At 33.9% G+C, this 17,222-nt stretch overlaps 2 protein-coding genes across 2 annotated transcripts in view; both read right to left on the reverse strand.

The window, feature by feature from the left end:
• Window positions 1-17,222, reverse strand: part of LOC134840310 (ubiquitin-conjugating enzyme E2 A) — a 311,529-nt gene that overhangs the window by 170,684 nt on the left and 123,623 nt on the right. The gene's annotated exons all lie outside the window — the stretch shown is intronic.
• On the reverse strand, window positions 13,906-15,635 carry LOC134839276 (aminomethyltransferase, mitochondrial-like). The gene is made up of 2 exons (XM_063854774.1): window positions 14,472-15,635; window positions 13,906-14,152 (listed from the first exon to the last, which is right to left on the reverse strand). Exons 1-2 carry the CDS (start codon window positions 15,565-15,567, stop codon window positions 13,977-13,979), a joined length of 1,272 nt encoding a protein of 423 aa, XP_063710844.1. The 5' UTR covers window positions 15,568-15,635; the 3' UTR covers window positions 13,906-13,976.

A 17,222-nucleotide genomic window follows, 5' to 3' on the forward strand; every position in this document is an offset into this window, starting at 1 on the left:
TGAACTCTTAAATGGCAGTGGAATTCGCTAAATTTGTACGCGGAATCAGCAAATGTAAGCGGAATCCACAAATGTAAGCGGATTACGCAATTTGTAAGTGGATTCCGAATTTTGTTTATTACTGAATCTGCATACGAACAATTAAAAGCTAGAGCTGGAGTTTATATCAATAGCAATGCGGAATTTAAAGCAAGGACTTAAAAATTGTCAACGGAATCCACGAACAAATCTCAAAACATTGGTTAGCTAAATTGGTGGACGTCACCTTTTAGTATTTTGGAAACTCAATAATTGAACTCATTGGATTGAGAGTGTTTTGAAACACAACGCAGAGCATATTGCTGAATTAGGTCAGTGTTTGGGATTGCATCAATTCCAAACACTAATTTTGGAAACACAACGCACAGCATATTGCCGAATAAGGTCAGTATTTGGAATTGCATCAATCCTAAATGCTGGTCAGTATTTGGAATTCCATCCAGCCCAAATACTGATCTAGTAGATTCCGATTCTAATGAATTCATGAGGGCATTGTTTGAGATGAGTCGAAAGTGAAATCAAATCATGAGGGCAGTTTTTTGTTTGATTATTTGATAATACATCTTTCTGAATAGCTGCGTAACTGAAAAATATAAGTTTAAACGCTATACTATATATGTATACTTATATAAAATGGAAACCGCAAACAAAATGCGATTTCCACTTAAAATTTGAGGATTCTACTTACAATTTGCGGATGCTTTTAACAATTTGCGGATTCCGCTTACAGTTGTGGATTCCACAACAGCTCAGTTTAAAAATACACATGTCTTATTATTTGTCCGTATATTCCCCAAACTGATCCTGGATTCCGCAAATACGGTTGCTGATTCCGCAATTTCGCATTTTTTGGAAAGATTTTGAGCGGTACAGTGTTTAAGGTATTTGTTGGTGAATTCAAAACAGCACAGCAGATCAAAGAAAGTAGGCAATGTTGCGGATTCCGCGACAAATCTGATTTTAGCCTGTTGTAGATTCCAGTTACAATGCACATAATGCACAGTTTTGCCTCGTAATGCATTTGGTGCCTACTGTCTTATAAAAAACACGAAATATATCGCGCGTTGATTATCTCAAATTAGACAAATTGGCAAAATACAAACCCTCATAAATATATGAAAAGTTATCAGCAAGGCCATTTTTTTTTAAACATGAGCTCAGTACGTTGATACTTTCCAAGTATTATAACAACTGCGTCAAGTTTAGCTCTCTCTCAAATTTTTAAATTTTTCTGAAAAAAAAATAAACATTTTTCGAGCACATATATCCGAATATTATTCGAAAAAAAAAACAATCTGAAGTCCTTTTCGGTTTGAAATTGCTGAATGTAACACTACTTCTATACTATTTACACCTTTTATTTCGGTCCGACTTAAAAAAAAGGCAGGCTAATTTAGACATCGCCACCCCCTAAAAAAACTTACAGATTTTTTTTTCGCTTGAAGCCATTTTGTTCAAAGTTTGTGCAATAGTCCAATGATTAAGTGCTATTTCAGTTACTTATATTTTGTTTGTTATTTAATTTCTGTAGAGATGAGTCCGCTAGACTATCTGGAGCAGCGTTGCTCAGTAGCCCAACCGAGACTAGACAACATGCGCCAACTGCTGCGAGAAAGGGATTTTCCGAACACAAATGCAATCACATATCAGGTTGGAGTTACCTACCAAATATCAATTTTAGTAGGAGAATCATTTTGGTTTTTGATCTCAAATTATTCTGTTTTAAGGTATTATTCAGTTTTTTCCAAGACTGTATTGTTTATGCATGAGTTCTTTGCGCTCTCAATGTACTCAAGATACTTCGTGCTTTTAACGCCTCATAATTTAATACATTTCCATATGCGAAATATATCATATTAGACTTCACAATATGTGGAGGAATTGAAAAAAAAAACAATCTCCAAACAAAAATTGATCAAATTTAATTGAATAAGTCAGTCGGAACATTCGGTGGAATCCCTCATACGCGATCGAATGCGCGAAAAAAGAAATCAACCAATCAGATTTCAGTAATCTAAAATTTTGCAAGATAGTTAACATTTCCAGGGACTGAATATTGATATTGGCCAAATATAGAAACGCCAGAAACATTTTCAAATTGTCACTGAGCGCCGCCGAATTTGATCAAATTTGATATTACTAGTATTTTATTACGAAAGAAGCAAAATATTGCTTCATTTAATTCATTTTAATTGAATGGCAATTGCTTTGCTTTTTTTTTCTAAAAAACTTACTTTCGGCTAATTTTATTTTCGGTCTTTCGCTCACAAGTTTTTTCGCCCATTTGGTCCTTCGCACATGAGAATAGCCCCCGGAACATTTAGGTCTTCAGCCTTGTTTATTTTTGATTCTACTGAAACACGCTAAAGTTTCTAAATCAGAAATACAAAACGCTCTCTGATCTCACAATCTATCGCGCAGCTTGATTTTTTCTGTTGACGCATAGACATTAATACATTGATAAAATAATTTTTTCCTCAATCAGTAACGAGCATCCAGCAAGCAATACTGATGATGTTTTTAGTGATTCTAATAAAAACAATTTCACCATTGCATTGTTTTACGTTCAAGATCTAAGCACAAAACTTTCTGCTCAAGATATATTCAAAAAGAAGGCTATCACTTTTGCGTTTTCAACTAACCTGTTGACCATCCTACGAAAATTTCCCTTCTGTTACAACTTTTTCAGGTTTTTCCCTATTTTGAAATTTTCTTAAGTGTCAAATTTTAAACTTGCGCTTTTTTCAAAAAATACAAAAATTTTTTAAAAATAGCTGAAGTTGATTTGAATTTGTTTCTAGACTGTAATTACGGATAAAACTTAATTTTTGAAAAACTGTTTTATGTTTTTTAATTCATGCGTGTAAAATTTTTCAGATTGTGGTGATATTAGATGCAACGCGAACATACATTTTTCAAATTAAAAAATCATTTTTAGAAGAAAAATCATTGTAACACAACTTTAGCAGTCGGAAATTTTTAGCTGCAAAAAAATCTCTTGACGTGTTGTAGGTGAGGTTCATTTCTGTAATGATAAAAGTTCTTGTCAGCATTTATTTTATAACGGTGCAAAATTAGTGGTTACGATGCACTTACTTCCGTTAGCTCACGCGACGAACTGCTAAAGTTGGCCTATGGGATTATGTTATTGTAATCTGTGACATCGAAGAACTTTTTTTCGCATTACAGAATATGTATATTGTGTATTGAAATGTATATTTAATTTTTGTAGAAATCATCGTGTCTAACAAGTTTTTCATACTCTATCTTGTAACATAAAATTATTCAAAATCATCGATTCTTACATTGTTTTTCAAAAAATTTTTCTTACCCGAATTCATTTTTGGTCATCCCAGATATGCAAAAACGGTTGAAAATTAATTTAAGATACGTAATAGTTAATTGAATTTTTCTCACCTAGCTTGTAAGTTGTTTCTTGTATCCAAAAGGTTTTAGTGTTCTGATCAATGAAAATGTCGCAGGATTTCGTATTTGGGTTTGTTTTATTCTTTTTCTTCTGTGTTTAGAGTAATGAACGTAGTGAAGACTCTTATATAGGTCTTGCTAATTTTTGTTTTGGGAAAAAATCTTTAATTATTGATGCACTTAAGTATAGAGCATTTTTTGAGTTCAACTAAAATTCGTCTGCCAAAAGGGACGTAAATAGCACTCTCCGAATACGAGCATGGAAATGGCGCAAAAAAACGTTAACAAGTTCTAGTGGAATAAAAATTTACCCATTGGTCCAGTTTTCTCAAGTTGGGTTCATGTTATCAAAAAGCGCCCATCATAAATTGCTCTAGAAATTCAAAGAGTGTAGGGGCATCTATTTTTTTTGAAAATTAAAAATTGAGATTTTTTTTAAGAATGTCACTGTTTTTCTATGTTTATTTGCGTTCATTACTCTTTTCCAATCTTCAATTGGCTATGTTTTCTTGTTTGTAACGCAACATCACGTATTGGAATTGGAGAGGATCGCACGATATATCTTACTTAACTCTGTCTGTCGTGATTCGAATGGCACTAATAATCTTACTAAAAGTTTCCCCAGTTTCGATAGAAATCGTATAAAGTTTTTGAGTTTTAGTCTAACTTCAAGCAAGTAAAGCGATCGAGTACTTTTTGCTACTTTTAATTGTTCTTTCAGGCTGATAAAGTATGATTTTATTTAAGACAACCTAGTTTTTGAAGCTTCATTTAGCGCTTCCTTGACCATAAAAGCTGACAAAAACAAATATAAGTTTACTGTTTTTTTTTCGTTTTTATTTATTTTTGCTGACAAAAGTTTTTGATTATACCTATCAAAGTAAACTTTTTTTGAATAAATATTGATATTACATGAGACTACAATCAACAGACTTTCCCTTTTAACTTTTTGAAATTTTGATAGCAGTTATAGAAAAATATAACCAATGAGCTGATGAAAAAAAAACAAATCGCACAATATTTGTCTTCGATAAACAGCGCTTCCGCTAGAAGACCACTTCCTATCAAAGGTTTTGCAGAAGTTTTATAAAATCACAACAAAGCGGTTTTGAAAAGCCGAATTCTAGTTCTATTCATGATATCATTATTTTTTGTTTGTTTGTTTGATTGTTGTGGTTTTAGCCTGATGTGGTTTTAGAAATTAAGTTTCCTGTCAAAATGAACTCCCAAATACTTGAAAGATTCAGCCAGATTCAAAGTTTTCCAGTTTCTACGTCCAAATTTTGTTTTTGTTTTGCATCTAGAGGAACTAACTTTTTAGCTTACTCTTTTTACGCCAGTCATCCACATGTGTCAATTTTTCCCTGTTTGATTTTTTTTCTGTGGTATGATTTCATGATTTTTGATTCGTTTTAGGACACTGTAAAGATACTGAACCTACTGTATGAGAGCGAAGTTCCAGAACCCAAACTAATACTGAATACTTTGGAACTGATTGGCTTCGAGTCATCATCACAGAAAATGCATGTAACCGAAAACAGGGAACCAGATACCGTAAAATCACATGACAATAATTTCATTTTCTATATATTGGAATAATAAGGAAAAATAACGCCGTTTAAGAAAATAAAACATTTTTCAAAATTGCTTTACCGGAGATTTTTTTGAAAAATCTGTTGAAATATATGGTTTATACATGATGAAACGCTAAAAGAAGCTATCAACTACTTTTTTGTACTACTATTGATATTGTTTGACATCTAGGGGAGCGGTTGTGAAGTGGTTACGTCTCCACCTCTCAATCTAGAGGTCGTATGTTCGAGGCCCACCGTGATCCGTGTTCGTTGCTTGCGGGCGAGGCAACATTAGCCAGCCTAGTAAAATAACCCAAAAATATGCAAGCGGCTCTTAATCTGGGGCATAACAGCAGTTTTCTTTGGCAAGCCGAACAGCTCGTATGTTGGTCCTTTCCCTTGTGGACAATTCGTCTTAACTTTTTACTTTACCTAAATTATGACCATGGTGGTTTTTTAAATCATTCAGAAACGGGTTTTCAAGTTGTCATCTGAACTTCACAGCACCACGAGAACAAGACCACCACAGAGGATGTGAATCCATCAGCAGCGGGGAGTCGTGCAACGACGTCGCCTAAGTTAGTTAATCTGAAGACACTGGCTGCTATCGGAGTGTTAATTGAAAGACTCACCTTTGAGGGAACTCGACAGTAAGTATATCGGGATGGATCTCATTAACCCCGTATTGTATCTTATTACGAATCTTCACCCTTTCAATTGACTGTTTCGGTTAATAAATAACGAGTTCCCACGGCTAAAAAGTAGGATACAAATTGGCTGAATACAATAATAAAACCAAATATTCGTATGATTAAAATTGTAGTTGCTAAAAATAAAACTGTTTCAAGGAAGTATGAGCAGTTGGGAATACGAGGGAAGTGGCACACTCACGACGAGAAAGACTACATAGAGAAGAGTGACTTCTCGGGTCTGGAGGGGAAACTGGAACGTCTCTCTCTGCCAGAAGACACTCACCTCCTTCTGCTGGTGATCAAAGACCCCAAGGTAGGTATTATTTTGTATAGCCCGTTTTAAAAAAAATTATTATGATCCCTAGAGTATTTTTTATTCGGTCAAGTACTTTTGGTTATGGAATCAAGTTAAGAATAAGCAAGCATTCTATCCGAAACAAAACTCTGATTTCTTTAAGTATAGTTTATTTAGGAGAGTAATATTATACAGACAGGTAAACAATAAACCGCATGTACAAATCAAACCCACCAAGGATCATGCAAAAAGCTATGCAGCTTATCGAGACATGACCCTGAAAAAACCTATGACAGAAGTTGCGAGATAGTATTCGACTTGATGATTCAAAAAAATAAATCTAGAAGATCTCCATTATCTTTAAGAAACAATGAAAACAATTTTTTGAAATACCCATTTAGTTGACTCTCAGTTAATTGGTTTAGGTTTTCTGGTATCAGCTCGTTTGATTTCAAAAAATTTTAACATTTAAGGGACACATTTTTCCATGAACGTTGCATTATTTGTGTTCTAGTTTTCATGCTTGGTAAAATTTTATGCTTGGTGTTCTAGTTTTCATGCTTGGTAAACAGAGGCCCGAGTAACCCGACGATTATTCAGAGATTTCACATTAAAAGTTTCAAGGGGAGTTTTACCACGAAGTTGATTAAAAGTTTCTTTGAATGTTTGTCTGAAATATAAGTCAAAACAGTGTCAATCTCAAACGAATGTAGGATATATGCGGCATGCTCAAATTTTCTCTTGAAACAAATAGTTTTGAAAATACGTTTTTGCATCACAATTTTTTTTCTAATAGGCTTTTTGATGTTGCACCAAATGCAATTAAACCGTAGGAAATGAGTGGCTTTGCATAGCAGTTATAAAATTTAACCAGCACATTTTTCGAGAAATAGTTTCTACCCTTGAAAAGTAAACCGTTAAATTTAGCTAATTTACCACAAACATTATTAATATGACATTCAAATTTGAGTCTGTTGTCCATGTCCATTTGAATTCCTAAATACCTAAAATCAGAAACCTCGGCGAGTACATTATTACCAAAAGAAAATTTTTCATATAAGTTATCCCGTCGAAACTTCATTATTTTGCACTTCTTTTGATTCATGAGCAGTTTGTTATTATTGCACCAATTACATATTTTATTTAATTTTGCCTGGAACTTCGTTTTGGATGCAAATTTTTGAGCATCAACCACCGTTGTATCATCTGCAAATAATGTTAGCTTAACGTTGCTGGCAGACGGCATATCATCATACGAGACGGATTGATTCGAATAAAAATATTGTTTTCTCCCTGTAAGATAGTTTGTCATTAACTTGTGAATTTTCCCTCTGAACCCATATTGATAATGTTTGTCAAGCAAAATTTTCCGATCAACTGTATCAAATGCTTTTTTCAAATCAAAAAAGCAGGAGTAACCAAATATTTTATTATCAATTGATTCACAAAAAAAGTCAATAATGGACAAAATGGCTTGAGTACAGGAATGATTACTTCGAAATCCAAACTGATGCTTATCAATCAAGTTGTTTTTAGCGGCAAAATTAGATATGCGCTTGAAAATTAGTTTTTCAAAAAGTTTACTTATACAAGACAACAAACTAATTGGACGGTAGTTATCGGGTTCAGTTTTGTCGCCATTCTTATAAAATGGTAAAATTTTTGCAATTTTGAGAAAATTAGGAAAACACTCTTTTTCGAAGTATATATTGAAAAAATGCGCTAAATGATCAGCCAGCACCGGAGCATAAAATTTTACCATTTTACTACATATCCCATCATAACCAGTAGACTTTTTATTGTTTAAGTTTTTAATTTCCTTCAGTATCTCATATCGATTGGTATCATATATAACGAACCTGTTTTTATTAATTGGAAAATTTGAACTATTCACGTTTTGTTTGAAGTTTTCTGTTAGTTTTTCTCCAATAGTAGCAAAGTGTTCATTGAAAACATTAACATCAAACGAAGCAGTATTCACATTTTCTTTTACCACAAAAATGTTTTAAAGCATCAAAAATTCCGGACGAGTTCTTCTTCCTCGTTATCAAGTTATCATTGTACCGCCGTTTACTCACACTTATAGCCTTAATAAGATTGTTCCTACATGAGGTGAAATTATTTCTGTTTTCAATGGATGGTGTCTGAACCCACTTTTTGTGTAACACATTTTGGTTATTCATCAGTTTCTTGATTTTCAGATTAATCCATGGGTGGTTGTTTTTATTCTTTTTTCGGATTTTTTTATGCAATTCTTTGAAAATTCATCAATCAAGATTTGGGTCATTTCAATGATGTAAAGGTCAAGATCATCATCATTAATTTGGTTCAATTGATTTTCTTAGCGAAAATAAAAACTTTAAACAATAATCATCATTCAGTAGTAAATCATAGTTGAAATCCGAATGAAAAGAATCCTTTTCTGAAATAATTTTAGGTCACACATAAGTCCATAATGGTCACTAATAGTACAATTTATTGTTGTTACCTGAGTTTCCTCCGCCGCAATTATATGGTCAATGCATGTACTTGATGATTTAGTTACTCTAGTTGGCTCGATATTCTGAACTTCTAAATCAAAAGAAAGCAGAAGATTTTTGTAGTCAAAAAAGTTGCGCTGGTTACCTGTAATATCGACATTTAAATCACCCATTAGCAAAATTTCACCGCTTAATGCTTTCAATTCAAGCAGTAAATCTTCAAATAAATTCAAAAAAGTTCTAGTTTGAGATTTGGTGGACGATATATTATGCAAACATTTAGTGTAGTGTGATCCACAAAACACATTTTGATAACGATGTGCTCCAAACTGACTGGTAATTCAATACAACTATAGTTAAGGCCAGTTTTAATGAAAGCTGCAACGCCCCCACCTCTAGCGTTTACGCGGTTTGCACAGACAATATTGTCATAACCTTCTAAGTTGCCAAGAGATCATTGTCTGAGAGCCATGTTTCAGTCAGCCCGATTAATGCAGGCTTGTTATCAGAGGATTCAATTAAAACTGATAATTGGTCATGATGGGCTCTTATGGATTGAACATTTAGGGAAAATGCTGTTTGCGTTGTTGTCAGGTCAGTCATATCTCGCAAAAGATTTTTTCTAATGAAACAAAAAAGATTTACGGCAAAAAACTGTAAATAGAGTTGAAATCCTTTTGCCACTAATCAGAATTGTTTTCATGATTATCATTTCCGTTGTTGACGAATTTGGACTGTGGAGAATCTCTTTGAAGTGATTCCACCAATTGCACCAATTTGACGGGATCCGATACCCTACTGTACAATTCATCAATCAGATGATTTCTTCCCACATTTTTTGGGTTACTTCTCTGTCACGTTTCCTCACTGGAACAATAGGAGGGCGAGAAAAGTTGTTTTGATTATTTTGTACCACACGAGGATTTTGTTTTCTAGCATTATTTGCCTGTCTTGCCATCATTGGGTTCTTGTTTTTGAAAATTTGATCAGCATCCTTAATATCAACTAAGTTGTGCCTTTGAAATCCACCATCTGCTTTCGAAACGAAAACTTGAGGAGCACAATTATATGTAACTGTGTATATTCCCAAACCCCGAGAATAATCAAGAAGCTCTGAATCGCGCTGAGTAAGTCTCTCTGTTATATACACTGGTTGCTTATTTACAGAGTGCAAAAAATTTTTCAATAACTTTTTCCTGTCATAAATTCAGTTTTTTATATCGAAGTAGACAAATTTCACTATAACCACACATTTTTGGTTTTGACTCACAGGGCCGAGGGGATGGCATGCCTTCAGGTCGTAGCTGTTCACCTCCACGCCCATAACTTCGGGCGTGGAGGTGAACAGTTTATATTTTTAAAAAGTCATAACTTTTTAAAAATATAAATATTAAGGTTTTAATGGTTATTTGATTATGTAAACTTTATGTCAGAGAGTGTTTAATATCCAAAAATTTACCATTTTTAGATGACTGTGTGAAATTTTTCCGCCAAAAACTGGTTATTTTTAGACTTACTGTCCTTTTCCATTGGTGCAAGAACAACCCCAGTACACATTTGAAGATCTAAGAAGAGATAGTCAGCTGAGAATACAAACTAACATTTTATAGATGATATTTTGTGGCTAGTAAATGCAGCATCTGGCAAGAAGAAAAATGTGGAGAATTCGATATTAATGATCAACAGACAACATTTCTCTAAGGAAAATTTGCACCAGACTAAGCATACGATTTCTACGCAACATTGGAGCGTTGTGAACATTGTTTCAAAAATTAACCAAGATTTATGAACAAAAATTGATATAAATTGTTAAAGGTTGAAGAAAAACTGACCAGTCGATCAAGTGGTTCAGAAGATTGTTTCAAGTGTATCATTATTTTTTAACCAATCGTAACACTTTTTTAGTTGACCCAAGTGGCATACTTTTGGTGTACGAACGATTGCTTATGAGTGAAAAAGACATTAGCTTTAACTCTCATCAAAAAAAATTTTAGTACTTACCTGGATATATAAGCTCAACTTTTTACTGTAGTTTGATGCATTTCAGCAAAGTTAATTAGCCCTTGAACCTACGATATTCAAAATCTGCGGTGAAATTTGAAAAACATATCTATAAACATAGTTTGTTTTTGTTCCGACTTTCAAATAAAGCGGAATTTTTTTGTTAGGGGTAGTTTTTAAGAGTAGATGAACGTAGAGAAGACTCTTATATAGGTCGTGATGACTTGTTTTTCAAGAAAAATCTTAAAAATTTTTCAGGTTCAAACTTGATTTTTCGCGGTTTGTCGTTTGATTTTTTCAAGTTCATTTTATTTCCTCTGTTAAAAGGAAGGCAAGCTCCACTATCAAACAGCACGTGTAAAAGTAAAAAAAAACGTGGCCGACTTCTAACTTCAAAGTGTATTTTAATTTTTAGAATTCCCAGCCGCATAAACAGGTTGTATTACGTTTTCTCAAATTGAGTTTGTTTTATCCAAAAAAGCGTCAATCGTTAACGTTTTGTGAAATTCAAAGTGCTTGAAAATAATAAATTTCTGACTTTGAAACTTGAAAGATGTAAACTTTCGAAAAACAAGTCAGTTTTTTTTCTGTTTCCTTGTGTTCATTTTTTCAGTCTTTTTGCGACATTTTAACTTGGCGTTTTCGACTGAAATGCCACCAAAAAATATATTGCTGTTTGGAGTTCAAACGAAGAAAACAATTCGCATATGATTTTTGACAAAATTATTAGCTTATTTTTGCCACCTTTGGATAATCAAGCGCAATATATTGCGTTCTTATAAAAATGTCTTAAAATGAGCTCAAATATTTCTTTTGGTCGTATTATTAGGATATGAGATATGATGATTAGAAAATGGTGATGATTATTCCTTCGAAATTTACATAGCGTACGATGAGATAAAACGAAGAAAAACAATTTCCCTTTTTGTTCTCGATTACTTCATCATTTTTTCAAGTATAAATTTTTTTATCCTTAAAATGCGGTCAAAACATTCATAGTTTTGTCATGATAAACGAACAGTCTTGCCTGTTTTTTCCAACTTTGAAGACAGCGACGGAAAAATGGTTTTTCATCAGAACAATGTCAATTATTTTTGAAATGAAAAAATTTCTGAACAAAATTTTTTATGTCATCAGACAATCAGTAATGAGCTCTAATTCAAAAAAACATATATTTTTTATTTATAAGTATTTGTTGAAACATGTGGGGGTTTAAAAAGTGGCATTTGGTTAATATTGGAATACCAACGCGCGAGACATCGGATTATTAACGCGTAAGCCGCTATTTATTTAGTCTACCCATAAATTGTATCAAAAGAAATTGAGGCAAATTATTTTGAGTTTTTAGCTAGACGCTCAGATGATTTTATCGCTGTACTTGGCTCAGTGTGTGGGGGATGGTTTTGAAAAACCAAAAAATCAGTTCTTCATTTTCTTTAATTTTAATCATTTTTCTAAGAGTAATGAACGTAGTAAGTGTTCTTATATAGGTCTTGCTGATTTTTTTTCCGAAAAACGTCCGAAAATTTGTTCACGCTCAATTTTGATTTTTCGCGGTCTGACTTGTGACTTATTTTCAAATTCAGTGCATTTCTATCGTTAAAAATTGTTAAAAGGAAGGCAAACTTCACTATCGAACAGCAAAAGTGCGAAGGTCACGAAAAACTTGATTGACTTCTAATTTCGAAAATGGAAATTAACTATCAGTTTTTCCATCGAAATAGAAGTTTTGCCTTTTGATCCAGTTTTCTCAAACTTTTTTTGTGTCAAGAAAAAAGTTTCCATGATAAATTGTTCTACAAATTCAAAGAGTTTCAAGGCCATCTACTTGTTTCTTCGAAATTCAAAAGTTGATTTTTTTTCTTACTTACTTCATCAAACATTTTTTCAGCATAAAATGTTTGATGAACTTAATTCAACTTATAATTTATAATAATAAAAAATGCAAACCCAAAAGTGCAAGTACAAGTCCAAAATAAAGCTGGACTTTTATTTTCGAAAGTAAAATATATTTTTTTAAAAAGCGTTAGTTTTCTTGCAAAACAGTTGAGATGAAATTTTTTTTCTGAAAAAAGACAGCTGTTCTATTTTGAAGCGTTTGTAATGAAGCTCAAAAATTGAAACAAAGCTGCCACTATCTGGGCAAAGTCACGAATAACCCGACGTCTTTTTAGGGGTGCAGCTAATCGCTCACAATATGTAGAAAGAAGTATATCGCGTGTTTATTCGCCCAGTTCAGCTCATATGGCTTTTTTCAAACCCCCGTACGTTGACAAAATTGCAGCCGAAGCATTTTTAATTTTGTCCTCATCGAGGCATTAATAGCTTTTTCATAAAAAATTGCCAGTTTTTGATTTTTGTCTGATGAAAAAAGTATTGCGGACACTAATGGCCCGTCACTTTTTTAAAATGCAAACCAATTGATCGATTGATTCAAACCCTTATTGTTCAGACTCTAATATCAGATTGATTTTTCTCGACACCGTGAGCTTAAAAAAATCGTCTCCGAATCCAAGTAGCAGCAGAAAGTCAAAATTAATATTGCACACGCCATGAAGTAACTACACGCAAATTAAATCACTCTAGAAACAAAACACCGGTGCAGAAAGATATGAAAGGAAACAAGAATGTTTTTAATTGTATCCGTATTTCAAAATCTGCTCTAGACACATTTGTGAGTACTCTGAACTTCAGAGTACTCAGAAATGTGTCTAGAGCAGATTTTGAAATACGGATACAATTAAAAACATTCTTGACTGCCTTTCATATCTTTCTGCACCGGTGTTTTGTTTCTAGAGTGATTTAATTTGCTTGTAGTTACTTCATGGCGTGTGCAATATTAATTTATTTTGACTTTCTGCTGCTACTTGGATTCGGAGACGAATTTTTTTAAGTTCACGGTGTCGAGAAAAATCAATCTGATATTTTTCATCTTCGGTTTCAGATTCTGGGCAAGTTATTTGACTAAAAAATAGGAGGATGAACAAAATTTGAACCTTTGATCAGAAAAAGTATAAAAAAATGAAGAGAAATTTTGGAAAACGTGAACCAATTTTTTTAAATTACACATCATTGACGAATGGATTAAAAAATTTGATAATATGAGCGAAGAGCTAAAAAAATTGCAATAATTGAGAATGAAGAGTCAAACTTCTCAATACTGAAAGCTTTTCGATTTGTTTGGTCAATTTTCGAATTCACTATAATTTTGATATGAATAATTGCAAAATTGGATCGTATGAAATTTTTTACTTTGAACCTCAAAATACAGGGACCCTGATAAGTTCAATCTTATCTATCTTGACAACGCGATCTAATTTTGCGTTTCAAATACCAGAAAAAAAAACAAAAAAAAAGAAAAACATCATAGTTTAAATCATTTAATAAAAGTATATCACAAGAGCTTGGTTTAAATTGTTTAAAATTCAGATTGCAAATATATGTTCATTGAAAGAATAACTAAGTTAAGTTACAAGAAATAGTAGTTGGTTTTGACAAATGGCATCTTTGTCACAATTGCAGGGTACTCTTTCTCTCGCACTTTCACATGTAGTTCGGTTCCTATTTTGGAGAACTCTGTTTTCACATAGGCCATCGCTATGTTCTCCTTCAAGCTTGGCGAAGGACACCCACTAGTCACGTGGCCTATGAAAAAAAACCATTGCTTCACGAGTACTGAAATTTTGCAAGCAACAATTGTTTTGCCGGGAGTAAATGCAGTGCTTTTTTAATGTTCGTGACCCATCTGCAGACTAATAGCTGTAAGTTAGTAGATATTGTAATATGAAAAAAAATTAATCTGCCTCCGCCTAATTCTGAAAGTCAGTGGAAGGTGGATAGCTAAAACGTCCCTTTTGAGGCTGGAAAAATTATTAGCTTGGTAGCTCTGTTGAAAAAATCGGAGCTTGATTTAGCTATTTTTTTGGCCATGAATAAAAAATGTTCGATTAACATAATCTTGTACCTATATTCTCGCCCTCAATTCGCACTTCGGCTCCCTGTCTTGCGGGTGCACCATCTACCTTCAAGCCGACTCTCTTCTGGCGCAGAAATGATCCATCTGTTATCTGTGTCATCACCACGTCACTTCCTGGGAAATCGCGCCTCTTCCGCCGCTGCTTCCCGACAAGCCACACAAGTCCCGCTTCGTTCGGAGTTGTCGTCTCGTCGATGTCGTTTCCGTATAAACACAAACCCGCTTCAAGTCGCAAACTGTCTCGTGCCCCTAGTCCAGCCAATCGACACTCTTCGTCTCGGCTAGTCAACATGTCTGCCAACTGAACCACATTTTCATCACTAACTTGAATTTCAACTCCATCCTCACCTGTGTAACCACATCTAGTTATCCGAAGGTCCTTCAGGCCTCCAATATCGCATAACGAAGTTGTCATGAAGGGCATTTTAGAAAGGTCAATATTAACCAAAGGCTGTAGAATTTCCATCATTTTTGGTCCCTGGACAGCTAAAAGAGATTTTGGAATGACATCAACAGAAACATCTTTTCCATCATTTTTGAATTTCTCTTCCTGAAGTTTTAGAAGCGCTAGGTCTTTTTCGGCGCAACCGGCGTTGGAAACCACGTACAATTCTTCATTCGTTATCTTGTTCACAATCAAGTCGTCAATAATCGTTCCTCTCTCAGTCGTGAAAACTGTCAAACTTCCTGAATTGTCCTGCAACGATTTGATGTCGCAAACTGTTAAACTCTCCATGAATGATACGGCGTCTTTGCCTTTAACACTTGTCTGCAACATATGCGACACGTCAAAAATGACAGCATTGCTTCGACAAAATAGATGTGACGCTACGACCCCGTCTTTGTACTGAATTGGCATCGAGTATCCTCCAAAAGGGACCATTTTAGCTCCATGTGATACATGAAAGTCATAAAGAGCTGTCTTTTTTGGCGCAAGATCACTAGTTTTTGTCGATAAAAATCTAGATATACTTTGGAAGCTAGGATTGTTTTTAAGAGTGAGACATTTCGATTGATAACTTGGTAAAATGAGAGAACGAGCAAAGTTTGATGAACTGCTTTGAGCGACCGCTTTCAGAATCATGTTTGGAGAATGAATCGACTTGAAGGCGTGTAAGAGTTGAAATGAAATTCAGAGCTAACTTCAGTTCGCGATTGAGCAAGTAATTCACGTGCGTTTCATTATAAGCCTGCAGATTTCATATATAAACCCTTTTGTAACAATAATAGTAAAATAACGATCGCTCAGATTTGACAGTCATAATATAATAATGGCGATAATAAATATCAGATAAAGGTAATTTTTTTTCCATTTTAGACAGCAAATGTTTTCAGAAAAGTTTTTTTTTGCTATCATAAGATTTTGTTTAAAACAGGAGCTTTTTGACAGTTTTTTGTAAGTTTTATGTCGATTTTTTTTAGCTCAGCCAATACGAAATTTTATTTCTTCCGATGCCCTAAAGTTACTAAATGTTGTCAACAATTTCTGCACAGCAGCAGGGGAGGGTCTAGGTTTTTCTAAAGAGGGGGGGGGGGGCAGATTTTTTAGGTCGACCAATTTAATTTTCCGAGCACTCGTAGAACACTTTAAAGAACAAAGAACCTATTTTTACCAAAAAATTTTCATACAGGCAAATTTTTGAAGAAACAGGTCATAAAGCCATTTTTGGGCACTTTTTGGAAAATGTTGACTAAAAAAATGCGTTTTTTCGGCGCGCGCACGCTTTTAAATTTAATAAATATTGGCGCAAACAAATTGGTGCAAACAAATTGGCGCAAACAAAGTCATAAAACAAAACTATTTGGTTTGTAAGAAAATCGATTCCCCGCCCCCTAAAAACTTCTTACCATGCTGAGAGCTACAAAGACCCAAAAAATACCCAAAAAATTGTGACAATTTTTGTAATTTGAATGAGCTTACAAAAAAACCCAAAACTGTGTGACTCAGTTTGTAGTTGAGGTCTCAAAATTGAGCTCATACTAAAATCTGTATCATTCAAGTTTAACAACAGTTATCAAATATGGCTTACGATTATTTAAAAATTTTATATTCGTCGATGATTCGCATAATTTTGCTTGCGACACTATTCAGCGTCCCGAGCAAGAGAAGATAATTCCGCTTGCCGCTAAAGGTAGAATCCAGTTTTGAGAGAGTTTTTTGAAAAGACACTTAGAAGCCTCTTAGAGAAACATTTTTGAAACCTGTTATTTTTTGTGTCCCGACCTGACAAATTTTAGTTAGATATTGATTGAATTGCTTTTAAACAAATTATTGTACGGCATGAAATTGATCAGAAGTAAACCATTTTTTAAAAAACTACTCGGTTTGGAATGGATATCAACCGATTTTTAACGCAAAGAAAACGTATTTTTTTTGCTTAATAAATTGATTTCGTTCGAATTAATTGGATTGTCGCAACATACCACGAACCATCAAATTCTCAAAAAACATGAGTTTAACCATTTTTTGGGCTAGTAAAGAGATCAAATTGGAAGGCTCAAAACTTTTATAATTTGATTTAATAATTGCTTATAATAAAAAATTGATTAAAACTAACTTCTCCAGAAAAATTCCCGTCTGCGCTGAAGCGTTGCAGGGAGCAATAGCCGCCTGAAGAAAAAGATTTATCGCAAACCATCCGTTTCAGGAAACCCCTATTTAGGATATTATTTTCATGGGCTTTCGCAGCAAAAGAAAATTAAACTTTTGAAAGTTTCTCCTAAAAGTTTCTTGTTAGC

Source organism: Symsagittifera roscoffensis, chromosome 2, assembly GCF_963678635.1.
Source record: "Symsagittifera roscoffensis chromosome 2, txSymRosc1.1, whole genome shotgun sequence".
Lineage (NCBI taxonomy): Eukaryota > Metazoa > Xenacoelomorpha > Acoela > Convolutidae > Symsagittifera > Symsagittifera roscoffensis.